General features: G+C 51.0%; 1 protein-coding gene across 1 annotated transcript in view; it reads left to right on the top strand.

The window, feature by feature from the left end:
- The window catches only part of CABLES1 (Cdk5 and Abl enzyme substrate 1), a 102867-nt gene extending 100939 nt beyond the window's left edge, over positions 1-1928 (top strand). The window contains exon 10 of the mRNA XM_018039695.1: positions 522-1928. Within this exon, the coding sequence (XP_017895184.1) occupies positions 522-662 (141 nt within the window). The 3' untranslated portion in view covers positions 663-1928. The remainder of the gene's footprint in view (positions 1-521) is intronic.

Genomic DNA, 18631 nt, shown 5'->3' with positions numbered 1-18631 from the left:
TGTAGACTTTTTGATGTCCTTGCTTTTAAAGTAGAATGTCATCAAAGCAAGGAAACACTGACCTTCTTGGACAGTTATATGAATGCCTGTTTTAAAATTCAGTGTATTCAGGGACTTCCCTGGTGGTCCAGTGGCTAAGACTCCCACAGCAAGGGGCCATGGTTTGATCCCTGGCCACGGAACTAGATTCCACATGCTGCAACTAAGACCTGGTGCAGCCAGATAAATAAATAAATAAATTGAAAAACCACTGACATCGTAAGATTATTGAGGGATTAAATGAAGTCATGGGATGTATGTCAGGCTCCCGGCAGCCTGTGGATCCTCAGGAGGTATGAGTCCTGCCCTAGGACTGCGAGCAGGAAACACAGCTGACACCTCCCTTTCTTCCTCCACAGTCTTGCCCTTAACGGGTTTCTCTGTAAATGCTGGCTGATGGATATAGAGACTACACATGGAGAAAACCTAGGATTTTTATTTCAAGGCTAAGAAGCTTTTGGTTTTCTTACATTTTGTTGCAGAAACTGGAAGAGAAGTTCCGGCTGAATCGACGAGAACTGATTGCCTTTGAGTTCCCAGTGCTGGTGGCCTTGGAGTTTGCCCTTCACCTCCCAGAGCATGAAGTTATGCCCCACTACAGACGCCTGGTCCAGAGCTCCTAGCACAGGCCTCCTGGGAGGGCCAAGGACCATTTCTTCTGAGCCCAGAGTGGTAGCGCCATACTACTGGAAATGCAAAACTAGAGCTCAACATAGCAAACTTTTTTCCTCTCAACATTTGTTTCTGTACAGAAGCCGTACCAGGAACTTTTCAGGGAGTCTTCCATCTGACCAGACGAGATGGGCAGTGAGTGGATTACTGCTCAGCCAGGAAGGGGAGACCCGTTCAGAAGATGGCTGCCCCCTAGCACGAGTATGAGTTCCTTGCTGGCCCCTCTGGGACTTCCTCGCAGCCACACCCAGACCTTGCAGGCGTGGTCCAAGGCCGCCTCTCCGGACCCATTCCAAGTCGGAGTGCGAAGTTCTAGAGCAGATCGGGGTAGAGAATTCGTGGAAGTAGGGGAAAAGCTTCTAGAAGATTCCCTCACTGTATCAAAAGAGCGTGCCAACCTATTTTTGTAGCCGCTGTTGGAAGTGCACTTTCCCTAGGAGGAGTGTATGGAGAAGTGTGAGAGTCTGTGTGTTTGAGATGCCGAATCAGCCTCCACCTGCAAAGCCAGCTCCAGCCACAGACCCCAGCCTGGAGGCATACTGACCTTCGACAGTTATTTCTAGATAAATCTCTGGATAACCATCACTCTCTGCAAACCAGATGGATATCCTCTGCCCTTAGAAAATCACATAGTTTCTGCTCCTGCCCCCATCACCACTAGTGGGACAGAGGCGACAAGCTGTCACCGTCAGATGGGCTGCGTGGAGAGGTGTGGCACGCGGCACTCTGTACCTTTCCACTGTCTGCCCTTGTGTGCACATTGAACCTTCACACTTTCCTCCTGTGGACACGCTGGGGTTGGGCTCCGTGGTGTGTATTCCTGTGCTCTATGTTAGAGTGCATTGCAGGCACATTTCTTGTGCTATCTATCTATATCTATATATATGTATATATATAAAGTGTTTTATAAAATCCAGAATAGAGGTAAGACGCATGATTGGTGTTTCGAGACTTTCTGACAGCTGGGACAAACTGCATCTTGAGCTGAGGTTAAGTCAGTCAAAGAGGCAGCAACTCTTAGTATCACCATGTCCCCGGGGCTGTTAGTGCAGAAGTTTCATTGCAACTTGTACCGATTAACTGGGGTGACCTGTACGGAAGCCCCTCAACATGCCATCACCTTGTAGCTGCCAGAGACAGGTACCTGCTGGGATTCACCTGACATGAGGAAGCCTGTGGCCTTGTAAAAAGAGCATTAAAATATTTTATGATTTCTATACCCATGTATGTGTAGACACGTAAGTCTCAGCAGTCACCCCTCACCATGGATTGCAGATGCCACCAGCTCCACGTCAATCCCACATACAGATTCGGAGCATCTCATCCCAGAGACGGGACAATGGGGGTAACAGAGTGTACCCAGCTTTACTTAGCAGGGTTTGAAAGAATCTGACTGTCACAGGTTGGAGGAATTCAAGGAGTGGCAGGGGAGAGAGCAAACAGGACATGTAACCAAGTTTAGTTCTAAATATTTTGCAAGCAGATTTCCTTAACTGCGTTCAGTTGTGAGATGATGTTGTCAGGAGGTATGGTGCACGTGACCTCTTTGGCCCGATTCGTCAATTACTAGTTGAAAGTGTTAGTCACTCAGTCATGTCTGACTCTTTACAACCTCATGGACTGTAGCCCACCAGGCTCCTCTGTCCGTGGAATTCTCCAGGCAAGAATACTAGAGTGGGTACCCATTCCCTTCTCCAGGGGATCTTCCTAACCTAGGGGTTGAACCCAGGTCTCCTGCATTGCAGGTGGATTCTTCACCATCTGAGCCACCAGGGAAGTTCTGCAGGTGAAAGGCCTTACTTAGAAGCCAGGTCACTTGCATCTAGAAATTGCCTCCAGGTGGTTCCCTGCCATCCATCCACCTTGAGTCTCCTGCCAAGCTTGGGGGGATGTCCAATGGGTGACACAGCCCACCAGCTCAGATGTGTGTTGGGCTACACCCTACAGCCTCCCCCTGTCTTAAAGTCAGGCTAACATTCTTCGGTTTGGGGAAGTTTGGATTTTGACATTTAGGAGGTAGACTTACAAAGTTGTGGGTCTGTTTTTTTTTAAGACTTAATTTTAAAGTTTATTTTGACCTGTGGGTCTGTTAAGTGAGGAGTTTATTGGTTTTAATTTAGTTGGGAGGGAGGATTAGAATGAAAGATGTTGTCCAGAGCTCTCTTTTTTTTCCTGTCCATTTCATGAGCTTTCTGAAGGGAAAGGAGAACCAGGTGGAGATTGGGGGACCAGGGTCACTGCTGGAGCCTCCCTGTGACTTGGCGCCTTCCAGCCACTTCCCATCTTTGCTCGGCCTTTGGTCCAGAGTCATGGAGGCAGCCTGAGCCTCTGTGGAGAGAAGGCAGACTATTCTAGAATATCCTGAGGCTCTGCCCCCTTCCACCCTCCACCACAGGGGCAAGTTCAGGCCCCTTGCAGGCCCTGCTCCCTGCAGGGCTGCCTGAAGCCCCTGCAGTTCTCCCAAAGGCCACATGTGTGGGGAAGCCCACCACAGCCATGTGCCCCTCAGGACAGCAGGGAGCCGCTCCACCTGACTTAGTTTCCCCAGCCTGGCCTGGTGGACCGGGGGTGCCTCTCTTCTGATGGCCCGACTGTGACATCTCGTTAGAGCCAGAAGCCAGCGAAGCAGCCAGCTTGTCCCAAAGCCATGGGCCCCACTGTGTGCCCTGCCAGGAAGGGTCAGTCTCCTGCTCCCTAAAAGCCTTGGAACCTCAGCCCAGTGACACTTAGTAGGGTCCCTCCTTTCCCTTCTACCCACACCCTTTCCCTCCTCAGTCAAACCTACCCTCAAGCAAGCAATCCACACACAACACAAAGCTGTTTATTTTCCTTGGCTTTTTTTCCTGATCAGAAACTCCTCTGTTCTTTCTGTGGTCCACCCAGCAGGCCCATTTGGGGCCACCCCTTACCCTACACAAACTGCTCCATAGCCCAACCCTGCCTTGCTGATGCAGGCACAGGGGTGGCAGAAGGTGCCAGTCCCCTGCATATCCCAGCAGCAATAGGTCTGGTTACTGCCCTCACTGCTGAACTGTCTCTCCCAGACATTTCCGGTGCAGTGCTGAATGGCCAGCCCTCATCCCCCACACCCTGGCTGCCTCTATAACTCATTTTCCTGAAGCCTTCTTGTCTCCCTTGCAGTCTGCACGTGAGGAGGCAGGGTGGGCTGGGACCAAGCAGGTTTGAGCCGAGTAGTTTCGTTACCCATTAATTGCAGTATCTGTCCAGAAATAGAAGGAGTTCTTTAAAGAGAGAGGTTTCTGGGGGAGCAGCCCAGGGTCTCCCCTCCTCCAGAGACAGCTTGAGTTCATCTGGGGGCTGTCAGGACAGTTGCTGGCCAGGTCCCAGCTGAGGGCCTGATGGGGGAGGAAACATCTACATGATAAATCTGGGTCACATATTGTCAACACTAATGTAAATGTGGCTTCCAGGAGGGCAAGTGCAAGGCAAGAGATGAGCCAAAAACTCTTAGGGAAGAAAATAATAATTGAAGGGCATGGTCCTCTTACTGCCCAAGCAGGGAGTGCTAGCTCTGACAACCCACACTGCATCAAGACTTCTAAATAGATATTCTAGAAGGTCTGCAAACACAGGGCTGACTGAACCTTGCAGACACACCTGGCGAGGACGGTGCTATGTATCATCTCCTCCTTCCATCTTGCTACTCAAAGTGTGGTCTGAGGGTCAGGGCGTCAGCATCCCCTGGGGCCTTGTGACACATGCAGAATCTTCATCTCAACAAGGTTCATGGACATTTGTATGCATTAAAATCTGAGAGGTACAATTCCTCCATATAAGCATGTGAGTGAAAGTCACTCAGTCGTGTCCAACTCTTTGCAACCCCATGGACTGTAGCTTACCAGGCTCTTCTGTCCATGGACTTCTCCAGGTAAGGATACTGAAGTGGGGAGCCATTCCCATCTCCAGGGGATCTTCCTGACCCAGGGATTGAACGTGGGTCTCCTCCAGTAACATGACCAGGGCCCCCCAAAATTAAAGGGGGCTTCCTCAATGGTCCAATGGTTAAGACGACTTTCCAGTGCAGGGAGTACGGGTTCCATCCCGAGTTGGGGAGCTAAGATCCCATGTGCCTCGTGGCCAATAAACCAAAAAAAAAAAAATCCATAAACAATACTGTAACAAATTCAATAAAGACCTTAAAAATGGCCCACATAAAAAACAATCAAGAAAAGTAAGACGATCACAGTGAGGGTAACATGGCCAGGCTGGGTGTCCGCCAGCGTTCAATCCATTAGCTTCTCATTGTGCACATGTGTGTGGCTTTTCCACAGGAGGTACAATTAACACAAATTCTCTTTGCCCCTCTGCTCCGCATGTTACTTGGCTGCTGTCCCTCGGCTGCTGTCCCTCTGGTCAGTGTGTGGCTAGGAAATACACATTTGTTTTGCTCTGAGGCGAAGCCAAGTTCACCTCGGGCAGGCCATCAGCTGGCGGCGAGACCCAGTTCACAAGGTAGAGCCAAGGAATGGCTTAAGGGTTACGAGCTGTTGGAGACAATTTGTGCCTCAGCCCCCAGGCGTCATGTACAGCACTTGGGCCTGCATCAGAGGTACAGAGAGGCAGTCATTAACTGTTACTCTAGACCACAGGTCTCATGAGGGCAGGAATGGTATCTGCCGCCATACCCCTAGGCACCCAGCACAGCATCTAGCACATGCAATTTGCCACCTAAATATTGGTTGCCTCAAATAAACCATCACAAAAGAGTCACCCCCGCCCCTGTCCCCTCGAGCAGGCTGTTCTCAGCATGTGATGATGCTTGACACATGCTTGCTGAGTTGTTTCCAACTCACTATGACCTGATGGACTGTAGACCCCCAGGCTCCTCTGTCCATAGAATTCTCCAGGCCAGAGTACTGGAGTGGGTAGCTGTACTCTTCTCCAGGGGAGATCTTCCCAACCCAGGGATTAAACCTGGGTCTCCTGCATTGCAGGCAGATTCTTTACTGTCTGAACCACCAGAGAAGCCCATTAGAAAGAGGCAGGAGCAGTTTTCTAGGGGAGACAACAGGCAAGAGATTTTTCTAGGAAGAGCAACAGCCAGAAACAGGAGGGCCCAGATCAGAAAGGATGACTTGCAGCAGCAGCAGCCAGTTGAAAGTCGCGAGGGGGCAACCCTGGGAGAGGAAAGCAGAGAAGCAAAGGAGAAGACTCTGGGGCCAGCAGACCAGGGGACCCCCAGCCAACCACTGAAGGGTGCTGGCCTGCTGCTGCTGCTAAGTTGCTTCAGTTGTGTCCATCTCTGTGCGACCCCATAGACGGCAGCCCACCAGGCTCCCCTGTCCCTGGGATTCTCCAGACAAGGACACTGGAGCGGGTTGCCATTTCCTTCTCCAATGCATGAAAGTGAAAAGTGAAAGTGAAGTCACTCATTCGCATCTGACTCTTCGTGATCCCATGAACTGCACCCTAACAGGCTTCTCTGCCCATGGGATTTTCCAGGCAAGAGTACTGGAGTGGGTTGCCATTGCCTTCTCCACTGGCCTGCTAGGGGCCTTAATACCTTCCATCAGAGGAGTTCTGGAGGCTCAAATGAGATGCTACAAGAAATACCTGTAGGTGCTCCATAAATGGCCATCATCAATTTTATAACTGAACTTAACTGAGTTAGCAAAAAATAAAAAGTGCTGCTTTATAGGGGAAGCTATTGGAGCACAGATATGATGTCTAGGACCAGAGAAGGAAGGTACACTGATTCATTTGGGTTCCCAGGGCAGGTGACCCAGCGTCTCCATGTAGGGCACAGCTGTGTGGCTGCGCCCTGCCCAGGTGCCCAGTTGAGGAGGTGCTGGGAGGCTGCAATTCAGCTGTAGCTTCACTCACCAAATTGTGTCCAAGGCACATGTGTCCCTTCCAAGAGAGGAAAGGACACCTCTCTGACTGCTGTGCTCAGGCAGCTGGGTAAAGGCAGGTCTGCTCTTGACCCTTCAGAGGATCTGGGTGATGGGAGGGCAGCAGGCAGAGGGTAGAGGTGGAGGGATCACCAGAGGCCCTGTGAGTCCAATGAGACGAGCCCCATCCCATGGGGCAGTTGGCTGCCAGAGCCCTGAGGTGCAGCTGGGTTACATGATCCCTCAGAGGACCAGGAGGCCATGCCATCTATGGTCAGGGGTGTAGAGCGTGGACAAGCTCCCTAGAAATCCAGGGGAAATGGAACAGGTCTGAGCAAGGCGAGCAGGGGTGGGCTGGGGCTGCAGAGCAGAGACACAGCAAGGAGCCACCTGCCTTGGTCACCAGCTGGGGGGAGAAGAGGGTGGTGGTGGAGGCCAGAGCGAGGTGGATGTGAAGGAGTGTGGTGGGGTGCAGGGCCCAGCTCTTGAAGCATTTTTACCTGGTGGAGGCCGGGCAGGTGGTCACCTCTTGGAAAGAGTTTAGAGAAGCCCAGTGACACAGGGAGTCCTATTTCAACTTGACTTTCAGACGCTCTCCCAGCACCTCCCCATGCCCACACAAGGTCACTTTCCTGAAGGCTAAAGAGGGAAAGATAAAGACCTGAAGCCAGCACTTTACTCCCTGAGACTGAGGTGGGGGCACAGATATTGTCAAGGAAGGGCTTTCTGCTCACTGAACCCCTCAAGCAAACCCTGCACTGCGCTTGGTCACTGGGTCAGTTTCACCCAGAGTTCCAGGCCCCACTCATCAGCTTGGCCTGAGTCAGACCAGCCAGGCCCTGGGCTGCAGAACTTGGAGTAAGAGGCAATGGCTAAGACCGCCTGCTCTTGGCCACGATAGACCCTAGGCAGGAGTTCAGATCTCAGGAGACACAGAGAAATGACAAGAAAGTGTCTTTCTGCAACAATGCACTGTGTGCTGATTCCATTTCCTGCTCCCAGCCTGTCTGTTTTGTTCCAGCCCGAAGTGTCCTCCTGATTCCCATGGCATTTCACTCACTGACTCTCCCCCACTCACCCCCAGGGAGTCGCTCCTTTCTTGTCCCCACTGCTGGGCAAACACTGGTGCTGACTGCCCTCTGGGGACCCGGGACCTGGGAGAGGCGGCAGATGGGCACTAGGTGCCTTGCTGCTTCTTTAAACCCAAATTATCCCCTATCGCTGACCTCCGGTACTGGACGGGGAGATAATGAGGCCTCTGTGGCATCCAGGCTTGGCTCAGTGAGTCCTGCTTCCCAAGGCAGGTTGCAGGAATGAGTAGGAGGGGAGGAAGGGGCATCAGCAGGCAGAGAAGAGTTTTTTTGATTGTTTGTTTTTTTTTTGTTTTGTTTTTTTGAGAAGTGGAGTTGTGAACAGGAGGAAGGAGCTAGGGCAGAAGTTTGAGGCTGAGAACCAAACCTTCTACCCGCACTCAGCCTGGACAGAGGGAAGTGAAACTACACCTTACTGCCTGAAGTCACAAGTCACAAGACGGGGCTCTTCCACTGTCTGTATTGGCATTTCTTAGGGGACTGTCCTCCCAAGCAAAGTGTTTCCTACGGAAACCTCCCCCGCAAGACAGCTGTTCTGTGAAAAGCATCACTTGTTTGTCCCTAAAGATTTTTCCCCTCACCTTGCCATCTCCACGCGGCCTGGACTGTGGGATTCTGACCCAACATTGTTGTTCAGTCCCTCCGTCGTGTCCAGCTCTTTGAACTGATCCGTGATTACCTGATTCTACTCCCCACCTGAGATACCCTCATCAAACCAAACTTGCAGTTCTTGGCGAGCTCTGGCCTTGTCTGCCTGGTTTGGATTCCAGGTATCGCTGTTCTCCCCTCCCGGCCAGGGCAGCAGCTGGCGCCCTCGGCTTTGTCTCATTAGTGGATGTGCTGCTGATTCCTGGGGAGCTTGCTGGTGACTGGGTTAAAGAAAGAAGTCAAATTCAGCATTTTTTGTTGTTTTGTTCTCCTGTTTTGTTGTTGTTGTGTTGAAAGACTTGAGGGTGTTTAAAGCCAGTTGTCAGGGAAAGTTTAAATAACCAAGAGAGGGCAGCTAGGCTTCCTGAGGAGGTGGGGGTGGGGTGGGGAGGCGGGGGGTGGGGGTGGGGGGGGCGGGGGATGATGCTAGAATCAAAATGAACAGCAGGGAGGGATTCTCCACAGGGAAAAGCAGGGTGAGGTGAGCTCAGGGGAGCAGGCTTGTCCGGAAGAGATTGGGAAGGTGACAGTTCTCATCGGAGAGCTTCCATTTTCCCTTTAAATAAGAAGTAGGTGTTGTGTTAAGTCTCTCAGTTGTGTCCAACTCTTTGCGACCCCATGGGCTGTAGCCCACCAGGCTCCTCTGTCCGTGGGATTCTCCAGGCAAGGATACTGGATACTGGAGTGGGTGGCCATTTCATTCTTTAGGACATCTTCCCAACCCAGGGACTGAACCTGGGTCTCCTGCATTGCAGGCAGATTCTTTACCATCTGAGCCACCAGGGCAGCCCAAGAGAGTGAAAGTGTTTGCAAAAGTTGGGAACATGAACCAGCCTGAGCAACCGTGATTTCGGTGGTGAAATCATGAGATTGGCGCTTGTGAACGTGTAGAGAACACAATCCACCCTGTTCTATGACTTCCTAAAGAAATGAATGAAGCTTTCTAGGTAACCTTCCACGTTCACTGGGATATGTGAGTGCTAAGAGATTTTAAAGTCACTTTGCCTCATTGTCACACTCCATTTACTTGGATACCCCAAGTCCCTGCCACAGAAAGCCAACCACTAGGGAAAGTCCCCAGTGATGATAAGGTTCAACAGTAACATTTATGGCTTATGATCTGCTGGGTGCCATGCTAAGCCCCATACATTCACAGATGGTCTACACATGGTACATGTACATATGCAGTGAATATATGTTTCACATACTTATACAGAAACACATATAACTTTTTCCCATTTAAGTATTTCTACAAATCTATGAGGAGACTAGTTTACCCCTCCCGTTTTAAAGAACTGGGGCTCCATGGGGCTCCTCCACTCCTGCCCAGAACCCACTGTCCCAACAGAGGCAGCTGTGACCCCCCTAACCAAGAAAAGGCAGGTAGAGAATTCTCAATATTGAAGAATCAGCTTCAGAATGAAAGTGAAGAAAGAAAATAAATTCCATCTCTAAGGACAAAGTGGATTTACTGTCTGGTCTCCCACTGGGGGCAAAGTTGATCTGATGGAAGGCCACTGAAGAGTCCCTGGGGCGGGGTTGGGAGGGGGGACACGCAACAACAAGCTGCCAGCCCTTCCCCTCCCCTGCTCTTCCCTCCCCCCACACCCCCTCAGGGAAGCACAGGCCCTCAAGCCTCCCCACCTCAAGGGCCAGCGCAGCCCCTGCCCACAGGCCCCCAGGGACTGTCCCCAGTGTGCTCAAGGGCCGAGCAGCGCTGTACCCTCCAGGAAGTTGGGAAAAACTCCCTCAGTGTCACCTTTGATCCCACTGTTCATGGCCCCCGGGGTCTTCTAGAACACATTTTTGATTAATAGCTGGAGTAAACCTCTCACCTCAGGCTTTGAAAACATAAGCCCCCAAGGCAGGTGTGCACGAGTGTCTGTGAGTGAGCAAGTGCGTATGTTTGTGTGTCTGTGTTAGAGTGAGGGAGGAGCAGCAGAGGGTGGAAACTTAGCAATATTCTGCATCTTCCCCAGCATCTCCTTGGCCTCACCAACCTTGGACAGACAAGGTGTCTACAGGCCTCAGGTTCCATCGGGTTGTTCCAGTCCCACAGGGCTGGTCTGATGCCAACTCACCTCAAGTCAGGGCTTCGGCTGCTGAAGCTCAACTTACTCGCTGAGCTTTTGACCTCACACTGGGCGGGCCCCTTGGAGCTGCTCAAAGAATGTGGACCCTACTCTCTGGGGGTTGCTGAGACAAACCTGAGGCCCACGGCACCATCCATGCTCTCCATCTACCTGCAGTGGGAGCAGCCAGGGCTGCAGAGGGCATGGGTTAGAACAGCTGGACTCAAAGGCAGCGAGGAAAATGCAGGGCAGGGCATCCTCCCAGCCCTGCGCAGCTGACCAGGAAGAGTGACTTGCTTGTTTTGTTTGGGGATTTGATGGGAACAGGGACGCCTCAAGGCCAAAGTCATGCAACCCAACTCTTGCAGGCCAAAGGAAGGGGGATGGGTATTAAAGAAAGTGCAAGAACTTGCCTGGTGGCCCAGTGCTGCTGCTGCTGCTGCGTCCCTTCAGTCGTGTCCAACTCTGTGCGACCCCATAGACGGCAGCCCACCAGGCTCCCCCATCCCTGGGATTCTCCAGGCAAGAACACTGGAGTGGGTTGCCATTTCCCTCTCCAATGCATGAAAGTGAAAAGTGAAAGTGAAGTCGCTCAGTCATGCCCGACTCTTAGCGACCCCCTGGACTTTGCAATTGCAATGCCAGGCTCCCATGTCAGGATCCCTGGTCAGGGAACTAGATCCCACATGCTGTAACATGTGGCTGATTCATGTTGATGTATGACAGAAACCAGCACAATATTGTAAATCAATTAATCTATTAAAACTTTTTAAAAAGAATAAAGTGCTGGAGAGATGCAAAAGGACAAATATATGACTCCACTCACATGACATACCTAGACTAGGCAAATCCATAGACACAGAAGGTTGAATAGAGGTTACAAAGGGGGTTGCTGGGAGCTAGGAGACAGGGAAGGAATAGAGGGAATGGGGAGTTATTATCTAATGGGTACTAAATTTCTACTTGAGATAATAAAAATAAATTCTGGAAATGGACATCAGTGATGATTGTACAATCCTGTTCAGTTCAGTTCAGCTGCTCAGTCATGTCTGACTCTCTGTGACCCCATGGACTACAGTACACCAGGCTTCCCTGTCCATCACCAACTCCTGGAGCTTGCTCAAACTCACGTCCATCGAATCGGTGATGCCATCCAACCATCTCATCCTCTATCACCCCCTTCTCCTCCTGCCTTCAATCTTTTCCAGCATCAGGATCTTCTCCAATGAGTCAACTCTTCTCATGAGGTGGCCAAAGTACTGGAGTTTCTGCTTTAGCATCGTTCCTTCCAAAGAACACCCAGGACTGATCTCCTTTAGAATGGACTGGTTGGATCTTCTTGAAGCCCAAGGGACTCTCAAGAGTCTTCTCCAACACCACAGTTCAAAAGCATCAATTCTTTGGCACTCAGCTTTCTTTATGGTCCAACTCTCACATCCATACATGACTACTGGAAAAACCATAGCCTTGACTAGACGGGTCTTTGTTGGCAAAGTAATGTCTCTGCTTTTTAATATGCTGTCTAGTTTGGTCATAGCTTTTCTTTCAACGAGCAAGAGTCTTTTAATTTCATGGCTGCTGTGACCATCTGTAGTGATTTTGGAGTCCAAGAAAATAAAGTCTGTCGCTGTTTCCATTGTTTCCCCATCTATTTGCCATGAAATGATGGGACTGGATACCATGACCTTCGTTTTTTGAACACTGTGGATGCACCTAAGTGTACACTTACAAATGGTTTAAAATGATAGATTTTATCTTATGTATCATTTACCACGATTGGCCAAAATAAAAAAGAAGAAAGGGCTGAGGAGGTGAGAGAAGCTGTGCGGAGAACAGTAGGTCCAGGTGGGGGGAGGGGCAGACTGGGAGGAGAACATTCCAGGGGTGACACCAACCCGAGGCTCTGCTGCTGATAATGCAGACTTCTTCACCTGCTATCAACAACTCAGTCTTAATGCCTTCACTTGAAGGGATTTGGAATACAGGACTTGATTGCTTCCCAGCTGGCACATCCCAGGAGGGCAGCCCCAGCACTAGCCGGTCCCTCCCTGCCCGAGGCACCTCTCTCCCTCCCTTCTGTGTTGTTGCCCGGTGGCTGCAATACCCAAGCAGTCAGCTGCAGCTCTATTCCCTCCTTTCCGGGAACAGCGGCCAAAAACACACGTTTGCCCCTTCACTAATGCCACGGGAGCCATAACACCCTGCAGGATCCACAGTGCTCAGGGCAGAGCCTCTTTTTAAAGGTCCTTCTGCTCTGCTTTTCTTCTCTGTGAAAGTGTTAGTCACTCAGTCATGTCAGACTCTTTGCAACCTCGTGGACTGTAGCCTGCCAGGCTCCTCTTCTGTCCATGGAATTCTCCAAGCAAGAATACTGGAATGGATTACCATTTCCTTCTCCAGGGGATTTTCCTGATCCCAGAGTTCAAACCCGAGTTTCCTGCATTGCAGGCAGATTCTTTACCATCTGAGCCATATTGCTGCAAATTAATTCACTGTACATCATTGTGGAGCGAACTATGGGACATTTACTCTTTCTCAAGAGCCTCGGGATCCATCTGATCTTGACCTGGCTTGTTAATGTGACTGCAGTTATCTGAGGTTGGGTGGTCGAGAATGGCCTCAGCTGGGAGGACTTACTTCTGTTCCACGTGATCTCTCATTCTCCAACAGGTCGTCCGGAATAATTCTCACAGTGGAAGTGGTCAATAAAAATATGCATTGGGGAGAGTTAAACAGGCAAGAAAAACTTAATTTAAGACTACTGCAATAGGAGTCAAGACAGCTTGAGATAACAGGAGATAAAGACTGAATGTAACTTGGAATACAATGGAAGCAGCTAGGGATTTATAGCTAGTGGGCAGAGCAAGGGAGTCAGTGGATGGAAAAATACCAAGAGGAAACTCAGTCAGGTACCAAGTGGAGGGAGGGGGCATTCTTGCTAAACTGGCTTGGCAGGATTCTTGCTGAACTGGTCAAGAAGAGGGTTCAGAAGGGAAGTCCAAGAAAGCAAGTCGAAGTGTCCAAGACTTCTAATAAGGCATTAATTCAAAATGGGCAGGGTCACTTCCACTGCATTTATCATCCAGAGCAAGTCATGAGGCTGACTCAGATCTGAGCAGTGGAGAATTGGCTCCATCACATTGCAAATGGCCTGGGCTCTTGGAAAAGTGGGATGCTGAGGCCATCTTTTCTCCTCTCTCCACGGCAGACCCTCTTGGTCCTTGTCCTCTGTCACCTGTGGGCATGAATCTGTTCTGTAGGAAGTGAACCCTCAGATGGCCACGTGGGTTCTCTCCTTCCTCCCAGGAAAGAGCACTTTACTTAGAGAACACGTGATAAGTACTCAACACACACAAGTATAATGACGAGTTTGACTCCATTGCACCTTCAAGACCGCCGGAGAGAGGAGGACAGTTTTGGGAGCTGAAAGCTTTTTAAAGTGGAGCCACCGGCTGGACAGTGGTGACCACTCCTCCTCTCCCCTGTCCAGCTTCACCACAAATGGGAGATCCTGGCCCTTTATTCCCTGGAGGACAGCCAATAGCAGGCTATGATGGGAAACAGACTTTACTGAAGGCCTGAGAATCATAAAGGGCTTTGGCTAAAAAATGAACCTTAGATGTGGCCACTGGGTTCTGCAAGTGTGTGGACCATCTCTCTCCTGCCGCCTCTCTGGAGCTCCCTCACCCACCTGCAGATGCCTGGGCAGCCTTCTTCCCACCTCCAGCTTTTCTCCATGTTCAGGACACCCGTCCCACCCCTCCAGGCAGATGCATAGCTACCAGGGAGGGCAGCTTTGATAGAAGGACGTGAACTACTCACAAACCTGATTCTAACACAAAAGGCCACCTACTGCATAGTCCCTGTACATACAGAATCTCCAGAAGAGGAAGATCTGCGGAGCTAGAAAGTGGATTACCTGGGTCAGCAGGAGTGGGGGAGGGAGGGAGGAGTGATTGTGGGTACAGGGTTTCTTTTGGGGCTGATGGAAATGTTCTAAAATTAGACAGTGGTGGGACTTCCCTGGTGGTCCAGTGGCTAAGACACTATGCTCCCAGTGCAGGGGGCTCAGGTAAAATCCCTAGTTAGGGAACTGGATCCCACGTGCTGCAACTAAGACCCGCTGCAGCCAAGTAAATAAACCAACTGCTGTTTTTGTTTGTGCTGTCACTCCTGTCTCTTTGTGGCCCCATGGACTGTAGCCCGCCAAGCTCTTCTGTCCATGGGAGTTTTCCTAGGCAAGAACACTGGAGTGGGTTGCCATTTCCTCTTCCAGGGGATCCAGGAGATTCCTGACCCAGGGATCGAACAAATAAATATTTTAAAAAATAAAATTAGATACTGGTGATGGTTGCACAATTCTATACATATACTAAAACCCACTGAATTGTACACTTTAAAAGAGTACATTTTAGGGCATGTCAATTATATCTCAATAGGGCTGTTATTTTTTTTAATTAAATAGAATTTTTAAAAATTTTACATTTTTAAAATTTTAAATTAAAAAAAAAATCTCAGTCTTGGGGTCTTCTTGTAGACTCGGGGCATCCCTAAGAACAGGGAGGGTGTATCTGCTGTAGTTTATAGTCACACAGAAGGTCACCACAGCACTTCCCGCCAGGACAAGGGAGCTCCTGTCTCCAGGACAACTTACAGCTGCCACCGTGGGAGGCTGACCACCCACAGCCTCACCTGTGTGAAGAATGAGGCCTCACCTGCAGCAACAGAGATGGCAGGTCAGCTCTGCTGGAAGACACGGAGCGTTCTGGAGACACTTGGCGATAGCAGAGACGAGCAGCCAGTGGGCATTCGATGGTATGTGATGAAGAGAAGAGGCGATCGATAAAGAATGATCAACAGCACTTGCCGGGGTGGTGAGGGAACATGGACAGAACCTAGTGGTCTGTCCCCCACTGAGATGGCCCTTTTCAATAACAGCTCCCTTTAATTGGCCATGCAGATCCATGGACCCAGGGAATGGTGCCTGGATTGAATCCCCACATCTCCAAGGTCTCCACTGCTCTCCCAGGGGCTCCCTCAGAGTGATGGTTTGAAGACAAAATTGGGCACAGCGGCCTTGCATACCCCAGCCCACGGCCTCTTCACACAGTCATCGAAATAAATGACTCAAATGCTCCTTTTGGCTCAGGCAGTTTAAACGGGATTCCACCCTCCACAGCCAAGGGAAGGGGAGCTGGGGGGTGGAGCGGGGCGCCATTCCATCAGTGTGTCCTGGATGGAACTGGATGAAGGCCTCTATGCCAATGTTTGCTTTGCCAAGGGCAAGCCGCTGCTAGTCAGGCCACTGAAAAAAACAGCTCACAGTGGGAGCAAAGGATCCCTCATTTCACCGGGAGCACAGGATGGCCGAGTCTCTGAAAGTCTCCAGAACACAGGGAGCCTCACGCAAGCTCCACTACGGGCTCGGCCTTCCCAGTGGTCCACTGCCCGGGTCACAGGACCTGGGAGCTGCCGGAAAGACCGCCTGCATGGGGCCAGGGCAGGTGATGCCCCCGGGGGACAGCACTCCCCTTGGCCCTGCATAAGGGCTGCCAGTGAGGGGGCTTGGCTCTTCTGGTTTGTTCAGACCCTAGTGGTGTGGAGTGGGGCTGAGGTGGGCAGAACCCACAGACAACCCGTAACACGGGAGGGGCCAGGGCACAAGGGTTGTGAAAGCCGTCTTGGAATCTCGGTTCAGGAGCGGTGAGCAGGCTGAGTTTTCCTGCCCTGTCAGGCTCTCAGAGGTGCCATCTTTAAGTCCGAGGGTATGAAGAGCAGGTGATATAATGTGGGGGAGCACCTGCACCCCATCTGGAGCATCACGGAGCTCACAAACGTGACTTCCCAGCCAGGCCTTCGAAACACCCCAGCCTCAGCCCAGCCCACTGCCTGGCCTCTTGAGTCTTGACGCACTGGAGGTCACTCCCTGAGCGTGGCCAGACTTGCCAGGTCCATCTCTGCTCCCTCCAGCCCCTTGTCACCCACATGGGGAAGGCAGACACCATGGATGCTGAAAGGCAGGGCTGCGAGGTCACACAGGACCCTCCAATCCCTGCACCCCCATCCCCCACAGGGAGGCGACTTACCTTCTCCTCTGAGAAATGAGGCCAATGGCAGCTCCTCCACCGGCGGCTCCTTTGAGGGTTAGGTGAGAGGCCGCAGGAGTGAAGGCCTTTGGGAGACACTCTGCGAGGCCCACAGTGAGGCTCGATGCTGGGCCTCACAGCCGGACATCTCCTCCCAGCATCTCCTCAGGCTCCTACCAGGTGCGTCATGTCCTTGACACTGACCACAAGATCCATCTTCAGGTCTGCACATCTCTCGCACACCAGCTGAGGGCAACTCTGAGGCAGGGCCGAGCCTTCCAGGGCACCGTTATCTGCACGGGGCCCATCTGGTACTAGTGATCCGGCCACCACTCAGACCCGTGGGGGACATTCCACTGTGGGGACAATCGACTATACCCCATGCCCCCCAAAGAGGTTCTCACTCCTTTGTTCTTGAGTCCAACAGAGGCCCAACAGATGGACTTCATGGAGAATAAACCCCCCTGACTGCATGCTTAATTGTGTGCGTGTCAGTAGATATGTGTGTGCATATATATGTGTGTGCATGTCTGTGTGTGCACACAGGTATGAGATTGCACGTTTTGGAAGAGATATCCTTTACTTTTCATCAGATTTTCAGAAGACTGTGTTTCCCATCTGGGCAATATTTCTTCAAAGCACTTAAGTCTCTCTGAAATTTCATTATTTACTTGTTTCTTGTCTCTACCACTAGAAAGCAAGCTTCAAGGCACTCGTCTTACACTCGTATCCACAAGCCCCAAAACAGAGTCTGGCATACAGTGGGTTCTTGGTATCTTTTGAATGAATGAATGTGAGGTTCTTTGACCCAACGGCATAGATCCTGCTCCATAATGGGTATCTGGGCAAGCCCCGGAGAATCAGGGGGGTCCCCTCCTCAGAGCAGCTCTGGGGTGGAGGGCACCTGGAGCAGACACTGGTTATTCTGCAGCAAGAGTCCATTCAGGGGAGGGATTGAGAGTGCACAGATCAGATCCACCTGAGAGGAGGAGAATGCAAGGCTCTCTACTGTGTTTGTGTGCATGCAAGTCGCTTCAGTTGTGTCTGACTCTGCGATCCCATGAATGTAGCTCGCCAAGCTCCTCTGTCCATAAGATTCTCCAGGCAAGAATGCTGGAGTGGGTTGCCATGCCCTTCTCCAGGGGATCTTCCCGACCCAGGGATCAAACCCACGTCTCATGTCTCCTGCATTGGCAGGCCAGCTCTTTACCACTAGGGCCACCTGGGAAGCCCCTATTGTGTGATAAGTTTCCCTAAAACATAGTGGCTTGAAACAATTATGCTGTATCTCATGATTTTGTGGTCTGGCATTCATGCAGGCTCTGATGTTTCTGCACCACGTGGCACTGACTGAGGCCACTTGTTGGCATTCGGCAGCTGGTAGAGTGGCTGGGCCCAGGGGGTCCAGGGCAGCTCCCCTTACACGTCTGGGCGCCGTTAGAAGGCTGGGTGCAGCAGGACCGTCTGTGGGGCTCCTGTCCCTGGTCTCTCCAGCACAGCCGCCTCAGGGGAGTCAGACCTCTACACAGCAGCTCAGGATTCCCAGAGGCTGTTCAAGAAGATCGAGGATGCTTTCAACTCCACCTTGGAAGTCTGGCAGCTTCTATCACCTCCTACTGGCAGCCAGTATGTCTGTCAAAGCCAGCCCAGACTCAGAGAAAGAAAAGGAACTGCAAGGTGTGTAAACACCATCACAGTGCTCAGCAACTACACCTGACTGGTGGTTACCCTACGGGACAGGGCAGGTCCACAGGAGGAGCTGGGTGGAACTCGCTCTGCAGAGATTAGTGGCCTGGATGCTGGTAGAAGTTTGGGTCTGTGTTTTGGCTTTATTATTATTATTACTGGTGTATTTGGATTTCTTTCTTTCTTTTTGGCTGTAGGGCATGAAGGATCTTCGTTCCCCAACAAGGGATCAAACCTGTGCCCCCTGCAGTGGCAGCACAGAGTCTTAACCACTGGACCACCAGGGAAGTCCCTAGGCCTGTGTTTAAAATGTAAGAACTCACTCCCCCAGGATAACAACATTTTTTTTGTACTCTACTCTCCTGTGAACATTGAAGAGAAAGGCAAATTATCAAGAAAATAAATGGTTTGTTTTTCTTTATATCCATGGCAGATTTGTAATAATACACCACCAGACAGAACCATGCCTCTCTTGACAGAAATCA

The sequence above is a fragment of the Capra hircus genome, chromosome 24 (assembly GCF_001704415.2).
Source record: "Capra hircus breed San Clemente chromosome 24, ASM170441v1, whole genome shotgun sequence".
Lineage (NCBI taxonomy): Eukaryota > Metazoa > Chordata > Mammalia > Artiodactyla > Bovidae > Capra > Capra hircus.
This window is presented reverse-complemented; position numbering and strand designations above follow the sequence as displayed.